This window comes from Eschrichtius robustus, chromosome 3, assembly GCF_028021215.1.
Source record: "Eschrichtius robustus isolate mEscRob2 chromosome 3, mEscRob2.pri, whole genome shotgun sequence".
NCBI lineage: Eukaryota > Metazoa > Chordata > Mammalia > Artiodactyla > Eschrichtiidae > Eschrichtius > Eschrichtius robustus.
In genome coordinates, this window is record NC_090826.1 from 45,097,491 (window position 1) to 45,117,520 (window position 20,030).

At 45.5% G+C, this 20,030-nt stretch overlaps 1 protein-coding gene across 1 annotated transcript; it reads left to right on the forward strand.

Annotated features, from left to right (window-relative positions):
• The first annotated feature begins 12,286 nt into the window (after positions 1–12,286).
• DMRTB1 (DMRT like family B with proline rich C-terminal 1) lies at positions 12,287–19,815 on the forward strand. The gene is made up of 4 exons (XM_068537537.1): positions 12,287–12,884; positions 14,822–15,027; positions 18,246–18,390; positions 19,751–19,815. The coding sequence occupies exons 1-4, from the start codon at positions 12,287–12,289 to the stop codon at positions 19,813–19,815; spliced, it is 1,014 nt and encodes a 337-aa protein (XP_068393638.1).
• Positions 19,816–20,030: the final 215 nt, after the last annotated feature.

Here is a 20,030-nt window from a genome sequence, read left to right on the forward strand (position 1 = left end):
GCCTGTGGGCTTTCTCTAGTTGTGGTGAGTGGAGGCCACTCTTCGTTGTGGTGCACGGGCTTCTCATTGCAGTGGCTTCTCTTGTTGCGGAGCACGGGCTCTAGGCACACGGGCTTCAGTAGTTGTGGCTCACGGACTTAGTTGCTCTGTGGCATGTGGGATCTTCCCGGACCAGGGCTAGAACCCGTGTCCCCTGCATTGGCAGGTGGATTCTTAACCACTGTGCCACCAGGGAAGCCCCTATTGTAGTCCTATACCAACGTTAATTAATTAAACAAGGCCCTTAGACTGAGAGGACTTTAATGCTTTGGCAATTTATGTAAGGAAACCAACTACGCTGTTTGTGATTGGTTTTGATTTTCCAAATAAGGCAAACGCTTAAGCTATAACCAATCAAATAATTTTCTTGCTTTGCTTCAGCATCTCTATAAAGTCTTTCCCCTAGTTCCTGTCACCGGAGCACTTCTAAATACTTCCTGTTTGGTGCTGCTAAACGATGCTGATTAAGATCCACTTTTGTTGTAAAGCAATTATACCCTAATAAAGATGTTAAAAAAAAATCCACTTTTGCTCAAATAAACTCCTAGAATATTTAATATGCCTCAATTTATCTTTTAACACCAGGAATTTCAGTATTAAAGAGAAGACTCTCTCCTTGAGTCATAAGAGAACAATGAAGCGTTAAAATATCCCATGCTGACAAAATCAGGGCTTCCCTAAGTATGTTCCTGAGGATATTGGTCCACTTGAAAAAGGTCAGTGGTCCAACAAGTTCGAGGGGCATTTCGTACTAGAGCATTCATTCTCAACTGAGGTGATATTATCCCTAAGGCGGTGAAAATTGGTTCTTAAGGGGCAAAAAAATCTTAGTACAGTGGTTTGAGACCTTCCAAAACTCAACTCTACCCAGCAAAATCTTATTCCTTGTTATTTAATTTCCAGGTTGGGGGAGGAGAGCAGGGAGGGTCAGGGGGATAGAAAAAGGCCTTTAGGGAAAGAAAGTCTAAAAAGGATGTGGGAAGGGAAGGCCAATAATGAATAAAAGGTTAAGGAACACTAGAGCTTCCTCTTGCAGATTCCCTTCTTAAAGAGACGTTCCATAGTAAAGAACTTTACTTTGTTAACTTAGGGTTCCCTAATCTTACTGGATCTCAGAAGCCCTTTTTTATATTATACCTATTCACATTTCACAGACGTAGTCTTCCGTGGAGCATATTTGGGGAAATGCTGGACTCTATCCAAAAATGAAGTTTAGAGAAAACAAGGAGTAAAGAGGACCAGAGTAATAATAGCAATTACCATTTACTTAGGCCTCTGTTTCCTAAAGGTACAACTTGTATGTTTTGCTAACATGTAACACAGGTCACCAGCTATTCTGTGAAAACTGAGGTGAAATCAACTTATCTCATTCACATGAGATACTTGTTCTTTACCGTTAAGATATTGCTAAAGAAAATGTACAAGTTGAAGAAACCAATCTAGAAATCTTCAGGACCAGAATTTTCTTAGACAATTCTTAGTTCAATAACTAAGCCATAAAGTCAGAAACAACTGGAAGTAGCCTATAAAAGTATTTTGGCATTACAGAGCACAAAAACCACCACTATTAAGTTTATCTCCTTGGTACTTATGTAACGTAGGCAACACTTCTGTCTTGAAATCATTATTACACTTTTGCTGTATTCTCCCTGCTAACTTGAGTTGAACAGTAGACCTTTCCACAGGGCCAGATGTAGACTTTTATGTTTTCTTATTTGTTATACTTAAAGAGAAGAAAGTTAAAATGTATTCATTCATTCAACAGATTTTTACTAAACTTCTATTATGTGCCAGGCATATTTTGAATTAATATACCAAAGCAGAACTAATAATCTACATTGTCCTCAAACAGAATTTTATGAGCTCTAAAACAGAATCACAGAGTTCCCAGATAAAACAGCAAACACTTCTCAAATGCCTGCTCTTTTCCAGGTGATGTAGATATCTCTAATCCTTACAACAACTGCACAAGATAGATATTCTTCCCATTTTATAGATATAAATGGCGGACACTGTTGTCTACCCAAAAGCCAATTGCCTATTCCTCTTTGCTACAGAACCTCTGTTTGTTCAGGTATCTGGCAGATGTCCTGTGATCTCTACATCATATTTGCTCACTTTCTTCTCATGACATTTTAACTTGCAGGTAGGGTATTTGATTTTCGGCCGTAAATACTTAGGCCCATTGATGGTTTCTCTGCTCCAATTACACAAGTATATATCTGTGCACGATGTCCTTACCCCTATGTCCACGTGTTTGTGTATGTCTTTCCACTTTCCTCTGCCGGTTCATGTCGTTTTTCAGAATCAGAGGCAAAGTATGTATGTCAGAAAACTTTCCTTTATTAACCTACCTCCTTTGTGTTTTTCTGGTAATTACAGTTTAGTTTGCCAGACATTCATTTGTATTTAATCTAGACTGGTAAATTGCCATTTTAAAAAACTGTAAAGGAAATACTTCAGATGAGACTGTAAGAACACAGCTTACTTTGTTTATGTATCAGGTCATGATTCGGTGTTCTATCCAGTCTCCGTGGGCGTTGGCCAACTCCCTTATCAGTGAGAGTGAACTGGAGTAGTTGCTTGAGTTATTTTCTTAGCTTTAACATATACAATGAACTTAAGCAGGTAACTTCATCCCCCATCGTGAATCTCTATATCCATCATAAACATTTAGAGAATACAATTTTTGGTATGTCATTTTTTTAAAAAGCACATGAAGGACATTGAAATTAATAAATTTAAGTTCTTAGGAACTGAATGGGAAGGGGAATTCAATGTTTATTAAGCACTACTATGTGTAAGACACTATGTATAGTGGAAAAAGTCGCATGCTTTGGGCAGAAATAAATTCTGAGTTCACTTTTTTTTCTAGCTGTGTGGCCTTAGACAAGTTATTTAGCCCCTTTCTGAGCTCCATTTATTTGTGTATTTTTGACACCTGTAATTAGGACTAATTATAACCTTTTAGAGTTGTTATACGAAGAGATTATGCACACAAAACACCTAGCCCAGTGCCCTGTGCATTAATGAGCATCCCATGAGTGTCAATTCTGTTACTTGTCCCCCTTTTCTGGTCCTCCTTAATCCTCTCAGCACCCATGTTTCTGTGATGCCATAGTCTCTGCTCTTTCCCCTCCACTTGAGTGGATGATTTATTCTGTTAACTAAATTCCAACTGACTTAGACGGTTTAGGACAGGAACTGAAGAAATCCTAAGTGACAGAAGTGTGAACTTCTTTGACACTGCCCCAGGACATGTCATGGCATAAAACAAGTAGAACAGAGGTTGCTCTCCTGTGGCACAGCAGGGGGGGCCACAGAGAGGAACAGGACAGACAACCGGGCGGCCTTTTTCCTTTTCCAAAGTGACTCTTCCAGCCTAGTGCCTTATTCAATTGAATTCTTCCTAGGGCTGCCACCTCATCCCAGTTTGTCCCAGACTTTCCTGGTTGTAGCACTGAAAGTCCAGTGTCCCTGGAACCCTCTCCGTCTCAGGCAAATCAGGACAGTGTACTTATAGGAGTCTGAGCTGTGCTCGTGGCTTCCAGCCACTACTAGTGTGCTGTGGCATAAGAATCACTGGCTTTGGAGCCAGGCAGCCCTGGGCCCAAATCCTGGCTCGTTGCAACTCTAGCTATGAATCTTGTAAAAGTTATCTTTCTTGAATCGCAGTTTCTATATCTGTAAACTTCATCCTATTCTTTCCTGAATTTGTAATGAACTTCATATTATTACTAAATTAAATGATAGCACAGTGCTTGCAATGTTATAGGCCCTCAATGAATGTTAGTTCTTTCCTTCCTGACTTCCACATACTTAAGAGGGTTTCATTATCCTCTGGGGTACCATGTCTCTAAAAATCCCTGATTCAAGGAAGGGAGGTGGCCCATTGGACAGCAGGGGGCACTGTTGCCACTATTCCTCTCTTTCTACCCGCTGCTCTGCATTCCCCCCATCCTCACACCAAAGCAATGAAGCTTTAGTAAACCACTGATCAAAGATGGCTAAACTCTAAACCCACACTTGGTTTTAACTTATCTAAATGTGTCCCACATGCCTGCAATAATGTTCAGGGTGTATCTGGACCATTTTAAATCTTGTACATTTAATTTATAATCCTCCTCTCTCCAGGAGGTTTGTGATGTGCCAGGGGGTCAAATGTTTATTCTTAGAATTATTTAACCCCAATCAACTAATTATTCTGATGAATTGTATACTTTTTCCCCTTTTTTGCTTGACCAGATTGGAAACAATGACAGGCATTTAACTGAGATTTATTTGTAAAACTCCGTCAGATTGGGAATTACGGAGTTCTTTAAATTGTCTCTTAAAATAAATATTTCTGATTTATCTGGCAAGTTAAAGGGGGAAAAGCAACAATCTCCAGACTCATTAAACTCAGTCTAACCATGTTTAAAGAGAATGTTGTGGGAGGTAATAATCCCTGTATGTTTGGATGAAAATCGTTCATAACAGATCTTCATGCCTTTTTGTTTGTTTGTTTAAGGAATTACTTGTGTGAAGCAACATTAGTGCTCCTAGTGGTAATAACTGTTTACCTGTGGTGGGTTCTGGGGAGGGAAGTACATACATCAAGTACTTTTTAAGTTTCCAGAGTTCTTAACAATGTTAAATTTCCAAAGAACTCCACTGATCAAGCAGCATGTACATAATCTACCTGTGCCCTTTGATCGGAATCTTAGGAGAATCTGATGGACTATGTATCACAGTAATGGTGTAACCTTAGTATATAATGACACCCTTCTTTCTTTCCGAGTTTACCCAGCAGTTTATTGGTAATTTATAGCTAACAAGATAAATATGAAAATATTCCTATGAAAATAACATCGATGCATCTGCAGATTCAAAATGCAAACTAGAGCTTTATTAGACTCTTCTAGCTAACATATTCTAGTAGTCAGATAAATATTTCCAATTGTAAAGCATGAGTGTTTTGATCCCATTGGAAAGGCCCGAAATGACAAGGAGTACATTCAAGTTAGTGAAGGTAATGTAGCCAACATGAGGAAGGGATGTATGAAAGCGGTGTACTCCTCATGACAATGGCAAGACAGCTTGAATTTGAGCTGCTGTTGAAAACCTGGTCTTCAGAAATGGAAGGAGGATTGAGCAGGCAAATCTCTCTTTCAGAGCTGTCCAATAGAAATATGTGAGACATATATGTAATTTAAAATTTTCTGGTAGCCACATTAAAAAAGTAAAAAACCACATTTCAAAAAAAACCATGTTACCTCAATACATCCAAAAAATCATTATTTCAATATATAATCTATAAACAATTATTAATGATACTTATATTCTTTTTTTCATACTATGTCTTTGAAATCTGGTGTGTATTTTATTTTCAGCATATCTTAATTTGGACTAGCCACACTTCAAGTGCTCAATAACCACATGGGTTCATAGCTATGGTACTGGACAGCTTGGGTTTAATCTGTGCTTGGAGAGCCTGACACCACAAAAAGGTGGTGCAGCTGAATCGAATCTTCTGGTTAGAGGTAGACTTGGGTAAGCCAGAGGTACTACTTCTTTCTCCTCATTCTCCATTCCCTTGCCCCTTCCTCTTCCTTGACATCGCATAATGCGTGCTAACCATGTGTCAGATACCGGTTGCTGTGCTGGATATTCTAAATGCCTTATCTCATTAATCCTGCAAGAATCAGAGATCTTACTTTATAGTTAAAGTAAATGAAATAGCTAAATGATGGTACTATAGTGTAGTGACTAAGATACAGACTTGGAGGCTATTCATACACATTTCTGACACTTCCTGTATACCTTGGGTAAGAAATTTCTTAATTTCTCTAAGATTCAGTTTTATCATTTGTCAAATGGACAAAATAAATGTACCTCCCTTATAGATGTTGTTCTGTGGTTTAAATGAGGCCACATTTTGCACTTTACACTTTGCATTGCCTACAAAGCTGTAAGCATACATTAAATCTTAATATCATTAAATGGGATAAATGTGAGACACTTCGGAATTTGCAGCAATTATACAAACATTACTACCGCTACTACTACTGAGGTGCAAAGAAGTTAAATGACAACCAAAGTAACACAGCTAATAAGTAATGATCAGGTTCTCAACCCAGTTTGCCTGTCTCTAGAGCAGTATTTCTTGTCATCTGTTTACAGTTATAACATGGACTGAATTTGTACTGACGTTATACATAAAATGAAAAGGTCTTTTGAAAGATAAATTCCTGATGTCTGCTTGCTGTTCTCATAGAAGCAGAATTCAGGGAGAAACACTGGGTGTTTTGTGTTGTTTTTTTTTTTTTTTTTTGATAAATAGGAATTTACTGTTCTAAGAAACTAGACAAGGAACATACATAGAGAAAGGAAGATTACATTTTTCTTTGTTCTTTTTTTCTCTCATATAGTTGATTTACAATGTTGTGCTAGTTTCTGGTGTATACTTTGTTCCTTTTTACTCTGATTTTACTAGGGAACAGTATCCTGCATATATTGGCATTAAATTCATGCATGTTGTATTAAACCAAATCTGCATTTTAACAAAGGACAGAGATATTAAAGCTACTAGCCCCTTTTAACACTGTACTTATAGGGACATGTCACCCTTTAAGACAAAAAATTTCTTGAAATTTATAGAAATTGGATAGTACTATCAAAAGTACAAGTGATCAGTTATATATACTGTGAAAGTTTCTGTGTGTGTAAAAATACTTGTTTCCATCAAATTAGCAAGTAAAAACAAAACAAATGTCAGCGCTATTGAGTCTAACTCAGCTAGCAGTGCCACTGTGAGCATGCCCTCTCTGCCCAGGTGTTGTACTTCTTATCTGCTCCACAGAATTGTTTGTTCCAGTCTTTATCTACACAATCTCTTCAACTGCTTTCTGTTTGATTTCATCTCATTTTTCTTTTCTCTCACTCCTTTGTCTTCCATCCCTGCTGCTTTGTGTTTCGTCTGTTTAAGATTCCTAGGAGATGTCATATGAATCGGTCAGGGACCCAGGGTTAGGAGGAACAACCCTGCCTAGCGTAGTGCTAGCTCAGGGCCATGACTGGCCTCAAGTGTGTGCCCCACCTGGAACAACTGCCCCAAAGAAAACCGCACTCAGCTCCATTTTAATCTTGCAATACCTATGTGAGTCCTAGTTACTTATTGTTCCACCTTCTGAAAGAAAAACCAAGGACAGATACTAGATGTCTGGACATGTGGGTTCTAGTTTGGCCTGGCTCTGCCATGTCATTTCCACTCCTTAGTCTTAGATAGTGATTCTGAACCGAACTTGGGTCTGCTCACCTGCTGTGCAGCAAAGCCATTTTACTGGTGAAGGAAAGTATGGTGTTTATTTATAGGGTGCCATGCAAGGAGTACAGGCAGCTCATGCTCAAAAGACCTGAACTCCCCGATGTCTTTCAGGGAAGGGCTTTTAGAGGCAACATTTGGGGTGAGGGTTGCAGGGGGATGACTTTCTTCTGATTGGTTGGTGGTGAGGTAACAGGGTGGTGTTTCAGGAATCTTAACCATTAACTTTCTGATTCCAACCAGTCTGGGGTCTAGTGCTCCTGCTCAGCTTGTGATCACCATCCTCCACTCGGGTGGGGGTCTTAGTTCCAGTTCCTACAGAATAACTCAAAGATACGTGTCAGATTGTTGCGTATATCCCTTGAGGAGGAACTAGGACTCTGTTTTACTGCTGAACTATTGTTTCTTGACTGCTTTTCCTTTGTTTCTGCATTCCCTCACTTTCCTAATTAGTAACTGATTGCATCTGTTCTTTGGAACTCTGGGAAGGCCTAGGAGACTATAAAGCCTTTTTCTTTATAAGAAACGGGAGACATGGAGGGGCTATTGTATGCCGGAGGGCCCTGCAGGGTCCTGCTCAGTTTCAAAAGTGACTGCTCAGTTTCAAAAGTGACTGCTATAGTTTCCTCTAAGGACTCCCTCCACATGGTTACTGCTCAACCTCTCCATCTCCTCTCCCTCCAGTCTCCTGACCTCACTGTACGATAGCCATGCTGCAGCCTTAAACATGCTGTTCTTTCTGGGACACACCTCTCCTGCTCCTGTACCTGGCTAATTCCTACTCATCCTTTAGGCCTGAGCTCAGGAATCAGCCCCTCAAGGAAGTCTTCCTTGACTTCTTGATCCAGATTAGGACCCTCATATGGGCTCCCATAGCATCCTGGGTCTCCCCACTACTCCTCAGCTTTCATCTGGAATTGTTTGTTTACTGCCTGGTTTGCCAGCTAGGAAGTATACATAAAGGTAAGAATCCTATCTTTTTATTTACTTCTGTGTCCTTTATGCTTAGCACATAGTTGGCACTCAATGAATATTGGCTATGGGTAAAGAAAAGCAAGTAAGCAGGGCATCCTAGGAATTTTCACCAAGTTGCTACACCTTCATCCTCCTTTGCCCCAACTGTAATGGGGTATGTAACAAGACAAACATTTCTATTAATCACCAATGCTTTCTTGGGGAGAGCACTGTGTTGCTTAGAAGAAATATTGAGCTAGCAGATATATGGTTAAGAACATGGACTTTGAGGATAAATTTCCTGGTTCTGAATCATGGCTCTGTCACTTAATGGCTGAAAACCTTGGGCAAGACACTTAACTTCTGTAGGCTTCAGTTTCATCATGTGTAAAGTGGGGCTGAAAATAATAGTACCTACCTTAGAGAGTTGTTTTGAGTATTATATGAATTAATACACATAAAGGAGTTAATAATCACTGGCACATACAAACACTTAGTAAGTGCTAGTAGGTATTATTACTGTTATTAAACCATCAGGGATAAGGGGTAAGCTCAAGGAACCAAAGTTGATCCTCAGATTCTGCTTGTCGGGAGAGTAGTCCTGTTCACTCTGGGCTTTCTGTTTTGTATGATGTTTGGGAAAAGTTGGTGGATTCAAGTTGATTTACTGTGCCGGTGAGAAAGGAGATGACTTTGACATTGGCAGGAGAGGGAGGTAAGATTCATTTGTACATTCAACAAATATTTACTGAATGTCTACATTGAACTAGACATAAAGAAAAGTAAGATAGTCACATCCATTACAGAACTCTCAAAAATCAAGGAGAGAAAAACTAGAGAGGCTGGGTACTGGGGTGGGGGTGGGAGGTGGTGGTGGGGGGGGACCAGACCAGTTCCTCTCCAGTGGGCGTGGCACAGCAGAGGAGGATCTTGAGAGTACAGAAATGCTAAGGCAGGATTTTAAAGCATCTGCTGTAGGATGTGTCATGTAAATCCTCCCCTCTATCCCCTACAAAATCTTCCATAAAGTTTTCATTGCTCACTAGAGAGAACCTGAAGAAGAAGATAGAAGATATCTAGGTTATAGCCGCTGGGGGAAAGATGCTATAGGCAAAAAAGCCCTTCCTTACTCTTGTGTGCTACCAGTGAGGAAACATTATAGTGCATGCAATATTTAATGATTATGTGATACCCCTGTGTACTGCATAATACAGGGCTCTTTAAAATGAATATGAATTAAACACTACGAATAGCAATCGTATTAACCGAAGAGAAGAGGCATCATTCAAAGCAGGAAATTTGGGACTCCGAGGAAAAAGTAGCCGTATCTAAAGCTGGAACTCAGATATGACCATCAACCAGCCCCTTTGTGGTTAACTAGTCAAACTGGTGATTCCCCAGCAACTATAACTTGTCATTTTATAAACTACTGCTTACGATGATGCAGACTTTCTTAAACATAACAGCCAAAGGTTTAGGTGTGGGGAAGGAAGGGGTCTACTATGTACTTACTGCTGTCATCCTTCTTTGACTTCCAGTTTTTCACTTTTACATCTTACCATCTTTTTAAATAATAATTTAAAGAAGTATGTCTGTATCTATTTCTATATAGCAGCAGCAGCCTAAGAAGTAATCAGTCATCAACCTAAATAAAACAAAACTATCAATTTGCCTGAATTTCCAAGAGTGAAATAAATAAAGCTCTGTTGGAATTTACCTACACAGATTGAGACTTTGCGGGGAAGAGAGAAATAAACTAGTATTTCTTTTTTTCTTATTTGTTTACTGTATAAACCCTGAGGTTTCTGCATCTTATAATGTGACTACTGATTAAAAAGATATATGGTTGTTTATTAATTCAAAGCACTATGCAAATTCACATCACCTTGGGTAAATTTTGCCCCTAAAGTTATGAAATAAATATGGAAGCATTTTGTCCTTAACAAGGCTAAAATAAGTTAATTCAAATAGTTGTCTTTGAATAGGATTTTCCTTTAAATCATTAATAGGAAAATGAAGGGAGCTTGGGTGGTCAAGCATGAAATGTAAATGAGAGTAGTTTTCTTGTTTAGGCCTTATCAGCTGATGTCACCTGATGTTAAAATTTAAATTTGAGGGGCTTCCCTGGTGGCGCAGTGGTTGAGAGTCTGCCTGCCAATGCAGGGCACACGGGTTCGAGCCCTGGTCTGGGAGGATCCCACATGCCGCGGAGCAACTGGGCCTGTGGGCCACAACTACTGAGCCTGCGCGTCTGGAGCCTGTGCTCCGCAACAAGAGAGGCCGCGATAGTGAGAGGCCCGCGCACCGCGATGAAGAGTGGCACCCGCTCGCCGCAACTAGGGAAACCCCTCGCGCAGAGACGAAGACCCAACACAGCCAAAAAATAAATAAATTTATATTAAAAAAAATTTAAATTTGATAATGCAGAAAATGACCTTATAATTTGCAGCATAATGAAACAATGCAGCTTATGCCCCAGATTTTTTGACAGTAGTATTGAAAATATGATTTTTAAGTAACATTTTCAATTGACAAGGTCGGTGAAAAAGTTAGACATTCTGAATTGAGTAGAGTCAGAAAAAGAGCTTGACTGTCCTTGTATCTATGGGACCATATTTTATTTTTTAAATCAAAAATTAAGATACAGGGTGTTAGAACAAAGCAGAGACAAACCTAGATCTCTTTAAATGGATTTAAATTACCAGTGAAATTCCTAAAGGGCCAAATAATACAGGTAGAATATACTTTTTGCCCTCTTATTAAGATGAGGAATATATTTCTTTAAAGCAGAAAAAGATTTTAGAAACCTCTTTTCAGCTTTCCAGTACATAATCAGCCTCAGATTGGCAACCACTTCCTACTGTCAGGCAGCTGGTGAGAAATGCAAAATACAGCTGCAACCAGAGGCTCAGGAAGATCAAGGTGGACACCAGGCCTTGGCTCTCAGCTTCTACCATTCTGCTACCCGAAAGAGAGAACTTCAGAGAAAGGGCAGTTAAAATTACACACGTTTTCGCCAGGTATTAACCATAACTACCTCCTTAAAGAAAATGATTGATACTATGATCATAAGCTTTTTTCTTTCTTTTTTGGACCTAAGGGGGGAGGGGGAAGACCTCAGGGAGTCACAAATTTCTATAAAACAAAAAAATGATTTAGTTTAGTAGTCTTGGGAAACTATGAAGTTTGTGGCAGCTTTTTAGGTGTCCCGAGATTTGGGTTGTTTTACAGAGGTAACTAAATTCATGGCACAGTTAGGCAATGGTTCAAGCTCATGCTAAAATATCCTAAGTCTATTTTACTTTAAAGCATTCTAAGTATGCTTGACTTTGGAAGGCATCAACAACAGCAATATGCCATCTTCCAGAAATGCATTCCTATACCAATAAGACTCTTAAAAAATGGGAATTACTATAGGGCACACCCTTGAGCAGCTATCACACTGCACTGAGCTCTTGAGAATATTCTGGAAGCATCACTGTGAACGGCTGCTTCCCTGCGGGGGAGATAAATTAAATTCAGCAGAAGCAGCAGCTTTTGGAAGGAGAAACACGGTTTGCCTCTTGGAATGCTTTTCTACCGGAATGGGTTTATATGTTCCTCTGGAGCTTTAAATCTGTGCACCGTTGAATATCACTCCGCCTTTTTTTGAAACTACGAAATAGCTTCTGTCTGTGGGATGGCGGGAATAAAGAGTTTGGAAATTAAATGCCTAAAACGTCAGATAATCCAGATGACATATATGCAATAGCATTCCATGAAGAACTTATTCAACCCAATCCCTTGCATCTTATTAACCAAGGGATAGAAACTCCAAATTTTGCACCCAAAAAAGGAAGGGAAAATGCAAGGGTCTTGCTGCAGTTCCTGGGACGCACTGAGAGCCGCTTTGTTACAAGTGTATCCAAAGTCCCCAGCACGAGCGACTCGTGGGGCGCTGCTCATCGCTGCTCCACTCGCTGTGCAGCTCCCAGAGGTAGCGGTTGTGCTATGCAGGCAGACCTTGCCAAGCTGGCCGACAAGATGCTGCGTGCCCCCAGGTGCTGCCGGTGCCGGAACCATGGCTTCCTGGTGCCCCTCAAGGGCCACGCGGGCAAGTGCCGCTGGAAGCAGTGCACCTGCGAGAAGTGCTACCTGATCACCCAGCGCCAGAAGATCATGGCCGCGCAGCAGGTGCTCACGAACCAGGCCTCCGAGGAGGAGCAGGAGGTGGCCCTGTGCGTGCAGGGGCCCCAGCTGGCCTCCGGGGTCGCGGCCGCGACCGCGGCCGCGGCCGCTGTCCTGGGCTCAAGCTTCCGCACGCTGCCTCTGCCTGCCGCTTCGGGAGTCGCGCACCCGGGCCCCGAGGGCCGCGCGGCCGCCTTCTTCCCCGAGAGACGCCCGCGGGGCCCGAGCCCCGGCCCGGGTGCCTTCCAGCCAGCTCTGGGCGGCCGCGGCCACGTGGGGCCGAGAGAACGAGCCGCCGCGGCCATGCCCAGTTCTCTGAGGCCCCAGCTCGGGGCGGAGGCCGCAGGCCGGGGTTGCCCCGGACGCCTGGAGCTGCGCAGGCCGCTTCGGCCGGCGCTCAGCCCGCCGTTCGCCGACTTTGGTAAGATTCCCGAGCCCCGCGCGGCCTTGCCCTGCTGTTGGTTCCTCTCCGGGCTGCCGCCTCCCCGCTCCCCACGCCGGCGTCCCAGTCCTGCTCGGATCCCGCGGGGAAGGGGTGGGGGTGGGGAAGATGCTTTCTAGAGGTAACCTTGCTTTGGGATACCATTTTCTGAGTAGGCATTTGGGTTCGGTGCCTTTTTTGCAAGAAGGTAAAAGAGAGAAAGGAATGGGTGGTTCTGAGGGCTTTTAACTTTTAGCTACAGCTTTTCGCGTTTCCATCCTGAAAGGAAAAAAATGGCCTCCAGTCGACCTAGCTGCCCCTCCCCCTCCACGGAGAGGCCCGAGGGAGCCTGACCATACTGCGCTTGCGCGCCTCTTCCCGCCCTTTTCTTGGGCTGGAGGCTCCTCCCCCAGGACGTCCCTGTGGGTGGGCTAGCGCAACAAGACTGCGCCTGCGCACCGTCCCCTCCGTTTCCGTGCCCTAGAGGCCCCGCCCCTCAGCCATGCCCTGCCCCAATGCGTCTATCTGTGCAGCCCTTCCAGCCCTTTCTCAGGCGTGGGTGGGAATGCGATCTCTGCTCCCTGCAGGACAGTCTATTGAGATGATTGTTGTTGCCTATTTTTTCTCCCCTCCCTCCATATGCATAAATTACATTGTTCCCTAGGTCTTGTGGCTTTCACTATTACAATTTCAAGTCACATGTAGATTTGAAGCTTTTTTAAAGGGGCTCTCTTTGGGTGCAGACACGTGTTTTCTTGGTTTTCTCTATGGCAGTGTGGTAGAAAGAGCACAAGTCTGAGTCAGGACGCTGGGGGCCTGCTCACTCTGTAACCCTAGGCAAGCTCCTTCCTTCTGTGGCAGTCTCTCCCCTCTGTATGCTAAAGGGATTGGCCTGATGCTCTCTGAAGCCCGTTTCTGCCTTCTGGGACATTCTAGGAAAATATAGGTCCCTAGAGAACTAGATGGGGAAGACAGATCTGAAACAGCAATTCTAGGAGAAGGATACCTTTCCATGGACACAGTGCCTTCCTTCCTTCCTTCCATTTATTTATTTTTGGCTGCATTGGGTCTTCGTTGCTGTGCCCGGGCTTTCTCTAGTTGCAGCGAGCGGGGGCTGCTCTTCGTTGCGGTGCGTGGGCTTATCATTGCGGTGGCTTCTCGTTGTGGAGCATGGGCTCAGTAGTTATGGCATGCGGGTTCTAGAGCGCAGGCTCAGTAGTTGTGGCACACGGGCTAGGTTGCTCCGCACCATGTGAGATCTTCCCGGACCAGGGCTTGAACCCGTGTCCCCTGCGTTGGCAGGTGGATTCTTAACCACTGTTTCCCCGGGGAAGCCCCACAGTGCCTTTCTTTGTTTCATCCCTCAAAGAACAGGGACTGAGCCCTGAGCACTATGTGCCAGACACTAGTGATGAAAAGGATGAGTCAGATTCCTTGCCCTCAAGGATCTTGTCCTTGGGAGAGGGACACCACTGACCAAAGAGTTGCACAGATTGGTGTATAGAGCTCTAATAATCAATCGATGGTTTAGCTGTGGTCAGAAGGAAGATTAGGAGCTGAGTACTGAGGACTTCAAGAGGCAAAGTGGGGTCAGGAGAAAAAGCCTTCCAAGCTTAGGGAACAGCATCTGCAGAGGCCCTGAGGTGGAGGAGAAAGAAGGAGCTGCTAGATTTTCGGGAACGAGGAGGCTGGAGTGGAGGCAGGAACCAGCCCACATGGGGCTTCGTGGCTGTGCCAAAGGACTTTTCCTAAGAACAGTGAGTGGAACATGGGTGAAGGGTTTAAAAAGCAGGGAGGGTCAAAAGCATAATGGATGTGGGAGTTCTCCGTAAATGGATATGAGTGTTTATTGTACTGCTACCTTCAGACAGTAATGTGATGCCCTGTTTCCTAGCTCCGTGTGTTCTTAACACTTACCTCTTTGTGTCCCTTTTCAGGGCCCCCTCTGAGCGTCAACTCAGATCATGTGGTGGGGTCTGAGTACCTGGAAAGAGAGCCTTCCAAGCTGTACCGCAGCTGCTCCAGCATGCAGCCCTACCACCCGTTCCTGCTGGGCTACCAGGATGCATCCCTTACCCAAGGGGTCCCCCTGCAGCAGGACTTCCGGCACGTGTCCTGCAGCCACTACCATGGAGCAGGCTTGGTGAGTCCCATCCCTGACTTTTCGAGGTTCCGCCTTATCCCAGTTACCCTGGCTGCTTTTACGGACCCTCAGTCCCAGGAAGCCAGCCGTTGTGCCCACTCTGTACCAGGTCCTGGGCACTGGTCGGAAGGATACAGCATTGACCTTGTACCATGTGTGCCTCTGGGAATGCACGTGTGTAGCCAAGTCTGTACACATGTAGATAAGTCAGACTGGGCTGTGGAATGGGTTAAAAGGCTCCGGGAGCTCAGGCAAGAAGGAATACAGACACATTTCAGATGAGCCCAAGGAACCGCCACACAGTAACACTGAGTGACCACCAGCCTTGACCCATGGAATGCCAGTGCTAGAAGGGCCCTTCATTTTGCTGGGTACCAGAAAGGAAATATCACTTTCCTGGAGCCACACATTTGAGGGCAGAGCCAGGAGCAGACGTAGGTCCCCTGCCCCAAAGGTACATCCCACTGGAGACGGCAGAGGGCCTTCAGAAGGAACTGGCATTTAAGCTTAGTCATGAAAAATATGGAAACCTTCCCCAAACACCAGTCACCTTAGGAGATATTTGTTGAAAGAATGGATGAAATTTAATCCTTTTATAAGATCAGTGGTTGGCTACTAACTGGTGTGCTTTTGAGCCTGGAGTTTTGAGTGCTGGATGTGTAAAAGTCAGAGCTGTTGTGTGAGATACGGGTGGGGTGACCAGGTTTTGTGACCTTGGTTACCAGCTCCTTCCACCCTTCTCCCTTTTGGCAACCACTGAGGGCCATCAGGACTGCAGGACAGTGAGAGGCCTGGGTGACCAGTCCTGACTTTGACCCCATAAGGCTGGACCTGTGGGGGAGGTTGGCTCAGACGCAGTTCAAGTTCATGGAAATGTAGACCACTGTTACCTTTACTCTCTCCCTCAGAGCTACAAGCCTAACCCTGGGTGTTACAGAGATGTTTCCCTTGGGTGGAGGGTGGAGAAGAGAGTAGGCTTCTTTGGTTTAATGTGGGAAGTGAGTAAGAGAAAGGATAAAAGCTTGGCATTTAATAATGAGGTCATTAGCCACAGGTCATTAGCCAGTTCAGTGGGGTTGCAGCTGTGACCAGGCAGGTCAGGCGTGCAGGGGCTGGATCCCCACTCTTGCTTCACCTCAGCAGCTTCTCCTCTGTCTGTTCCAGATCTTTTAAAGTTTTATTTAGAAATCATTTTCCATTCATTCAAGGGGGAAAAGTTTGAACACCCCTGGTCTTGATAATTTCCAGAGTGCCTACTGGCCCTTATGTCAGCCCTCGAGGTGAATAATGTTATTTCATTGTAGGGCCGAGGAAGAAGGCTCCATGAAGTTATGTATTTGTCCAGGGTCACAGGACTGGGGAGTGAGGGACTAGGATTCAGATTACACAGCTGGTCAGTGACAGAGCCAGGACAGAGGCAGGGCAAACATGGCCCTTGACTCTCACCACCACCCCTGCCCTGCCGGAAATTTGGGGGTGCCGGCCACCCCATTGCAGCCCAGGGAGAGCACGGCGTCTCCAGCCTCCACACAAAGAGAGGGACCTTGGCCAAATGGAGCACACACCCACCGTCTGCTCACACAGAAGTCTGGGGCCTGGCGTCCAGGGCAGGGCTCTGATTGACAGGCCTGCCAGACGGCCTTTGTTAGGAGTGTGATCTCAGTTGGTTTATCTGGGCCTGAGCTGCCACCACACGCCCCAGGCAGGAGCTGGGATCCAGGGAGAGACTCCGCTGAGCAGCTTGGAATTAAAGCACTAATAATCCCCCTTCGCACCCCCTTCACGTCTGGAGAGAGGATCAGGCGTTTATTTGTGAAGCTGCTTCGAACCCAAGAGCCTATGAATTGCTTTCATCCTTGTCCTGCTGCCCCCTGCCCAGCCTCCTAGATACGCCCCGAGCCACCTTCCACCTTCTCTTCCTGTCCTGCCCCACCTGCTACTTCTTTCTTCCTCTTTTCTCTTCCCACAAAAGAGCACAGGCCTGGAATCGCACAGACCTAAAGACCAATCCTACCTCTGCTGTTTACTGGCCACATGGCCTGGGGATGTCACCTAACCTCTGAGGACCTCGCTTGGGTTCTTAATCTGTACGACGGGGGTAAGAGTCCTATCTCATAGGGCCATTGATAGATTCCAGCAATAAGGTGTGAATGCGTACAAAGTGTCTGGCACAGGGTCTTGGGACATGGCAGGTACTCAAAAGTGGGCTTATCTTCCCTTCCTTGTGGTCAAATTAAGTTAGGAAGTGCTGGGTTAACCTAAGGAGATTTTTGCAGACTGCCTCGAGGCCTTTAATATGCTTGTGTGCGACTCACCAGTGTGGAGGTGGTATGCAGGGTTTCTCAAACTCCCTGGACAAAGAACACTGTTGAGAGCACTTTTAGAAATACCTTGTAGGACACCAGAGTTCTCTGGAACACAGCTTAAGAAGGGCTGCTCTGAAGTATCTGGATGGAGAGGTAAATAATAGGACCCACACCTGAAATTCATAATTTTCTATTCCATTCATGTCTTTCCAGTTAAGTTTCTCTGAGTTTTTCTGTGTAGTCATCACCCCTCTACGTCCCCTCATTCCAGCCTTGGGGTCCTGTGGTGTGGGGTGAGCTTCCGTCTTCCAGAGAAGGAACAGAAATACAGAAGGGCTGATTGCTGAAGCCACTTTCCTGAGGTCACCCAGCTGCCCTTGCCTCAGTAACGGCTGCACTACACTGTGCGGTTAGAAGGGGGACACCCCCCAGGCCCAGCGACCCTGGAGTCTGAGTCGTTACACGTGCAGAAGGTGGGACCACACGTAGTCGGGATGCATGCAGATCCTTCTCCGTTGCAAAGCAGTGGGGTCAGGCCAACTTGGGATTCAGTGCTGCCTCTGCCACTCACCAGCTCTGTGGCCCTGGGCCTGTACCTTCATCTCACTGATGCAGTTTTTGGTCACCACAGTGAGGATAGTAGTAGAACCTCCCTCCTAGGGTCGTAAGGCTGGAAGGAGGTTGTGGACCTGTGCAAATGCGCCTGCTCCTGGGCTTATCTGAGGTGTGCCTGTGTTCCTTCTTGCCTCAGTCATCTATGGCAGGTGCTTGCCGAGCGCCCTGTGCCCCGGTGTCTGGGCCACGGAGGTGAATCTGCCCCATGGGGAGCCCCCCGTTCAGGAGAATGAACGTTGGGTCGGCCCTTCTGGCCAACCCTCTCCCCTCTGGCTCTCTGCTGTGTGTGCCCCACAGGTGGTGGAGCCAGTGGAAGACCTCCAGCCCGGCTACTACCTGCCGCCGCCGCCGCCCCAGTTCCCCCCACAGTACCTCTCCGTGCTCCACTGCCTGCCCCCGCCACCGTCCTTCTCGCTGTCCATCGTGTCTGACATGGACACTGGTGAGTGAGCCCCCATCTTCCAGCTGCCGGGGTGCCAGGGAGACTTTCTGGCGGAAGGGGGCCCTATTGTGAAGTGGATGTGCAGAGAAGGGAAATGGAGAACAGAATTTTAAATGTGCTGGGCCCTGGGTAAGCTCTTCCTTGCACCCCTCCCTAAATTCCATCCGTGAGCATCTAGGGGAGGTGGGTCCCCATTCCCAGGTGAGGAAACCGACAGAACCCTGAGAGCTTCTCCTATATGTCCGTGGCGGAGCTCAGATTTCAACAGAATTCTCTGTCTGGCTCCAGGTCCAATGCTAATTTCCTCACCTTAGTAGTGCCCGTGGACAGAGACTTGGAGGATGGCACGCATGTGGTGTGTTCAGAAGACCAGAGGTGCCAGGCCTCTCTGGCTGGGGAAACAGCACGTGCTGAGCCTGGAGCAGCAGCTGGAGCCAGTTTGGGGGCTGGTGGGGATGATTCCTCTCCCCCAGGCCACTCTGGAGAGAACCTGCCCTTCACAGCTCTGCCACTGGTGTACTGGGTGATCTTGGGCACTCACACCCTCCTCTAGATCTCAGTCTTCTCACCTGTAAAACGGGCCCTGTCACAGGGTTACTGTGAGGGTCAACTGCAACTCTGGATGTGAAAATGCTTTGGGTTTTCTTTTGAGGGCCCTTGCAGCTTTAAAGGTTCTAGGATTTTTTTTTTTTTTTCCCTTTCCATCCTCCCCTGAGGCTCCACAGGAAAAGAAACTGAGGCCTATTGTACACTTGCTGTGTGTGCAACACCTAGATCTGTTAGCTGGGGAGATGGTGCAGTGTGGCTTGAAGTACGCTGGCCCTGGTGCCGCACAGCCTGGGTATAAGTCCTGACTCCAGCACTTGCCAACGGTGTGACCTCGGGCCTGTTAATTCACTCCTTGGTGCCTCAGTTTCAATATCTGCACAAGCGGACTAATAAGGGTCCCTTACTTCATGAGGCCATCCTGAAGATGGCTGAAACGATGAAGGCGGTAGTAAAAGTTGGTTCTCATTTACTGTTTCACCTAATCCCCTGATGCTGCAAAGTATGGCCTCATCTCCTTTGACAGAAGGAGAAGCTGAGGAGAAGGAGAAACTGAGGTTCACAGCTGGGAGTAGCTTGCTTCCTCCCACTCAGCTTGTGACAAGCAGAGCTGGAGTTTGAACTTGAATCTGTATCATGTGGCCAGGGCTAGAATTCCAGTGTCCTGACTCCTAGCAAATTAAAGGTGGCAGTGGGAATAACTAATTCTCTGTAGGGACTGGGAATGATGAGAATGCCTTAGAGAAAACTTACATCTGAAAACAGGTAATTTTCCCTCTTGCTAAATCCAGCCCCTCTTCTCTGTCCTTCACAGATGACCAGTATGCGGAGGGGCCGTGTGAGCCCAGCCAGCCTTCGTCCCAGGAGCAGTCCGACTAGGCCCAGGCCCTCAGGCCAGCAGAGTGGGGCCTTGGGGGCGTTACAGCAATAATTTTCTTGTCTCTGTTCAGTGATGTGTAGGGAGGAAGGATAGTGATAGGCGTAAGATGGCAGTTAATTCCCATTTCAAGATTGGAGGAAGGAAGGTGATTGCTTAAGTTCTCTCAATCCTGAGATAACAGGGGGTTGAAAAGGAGCTTGGAGGATGAAATCAC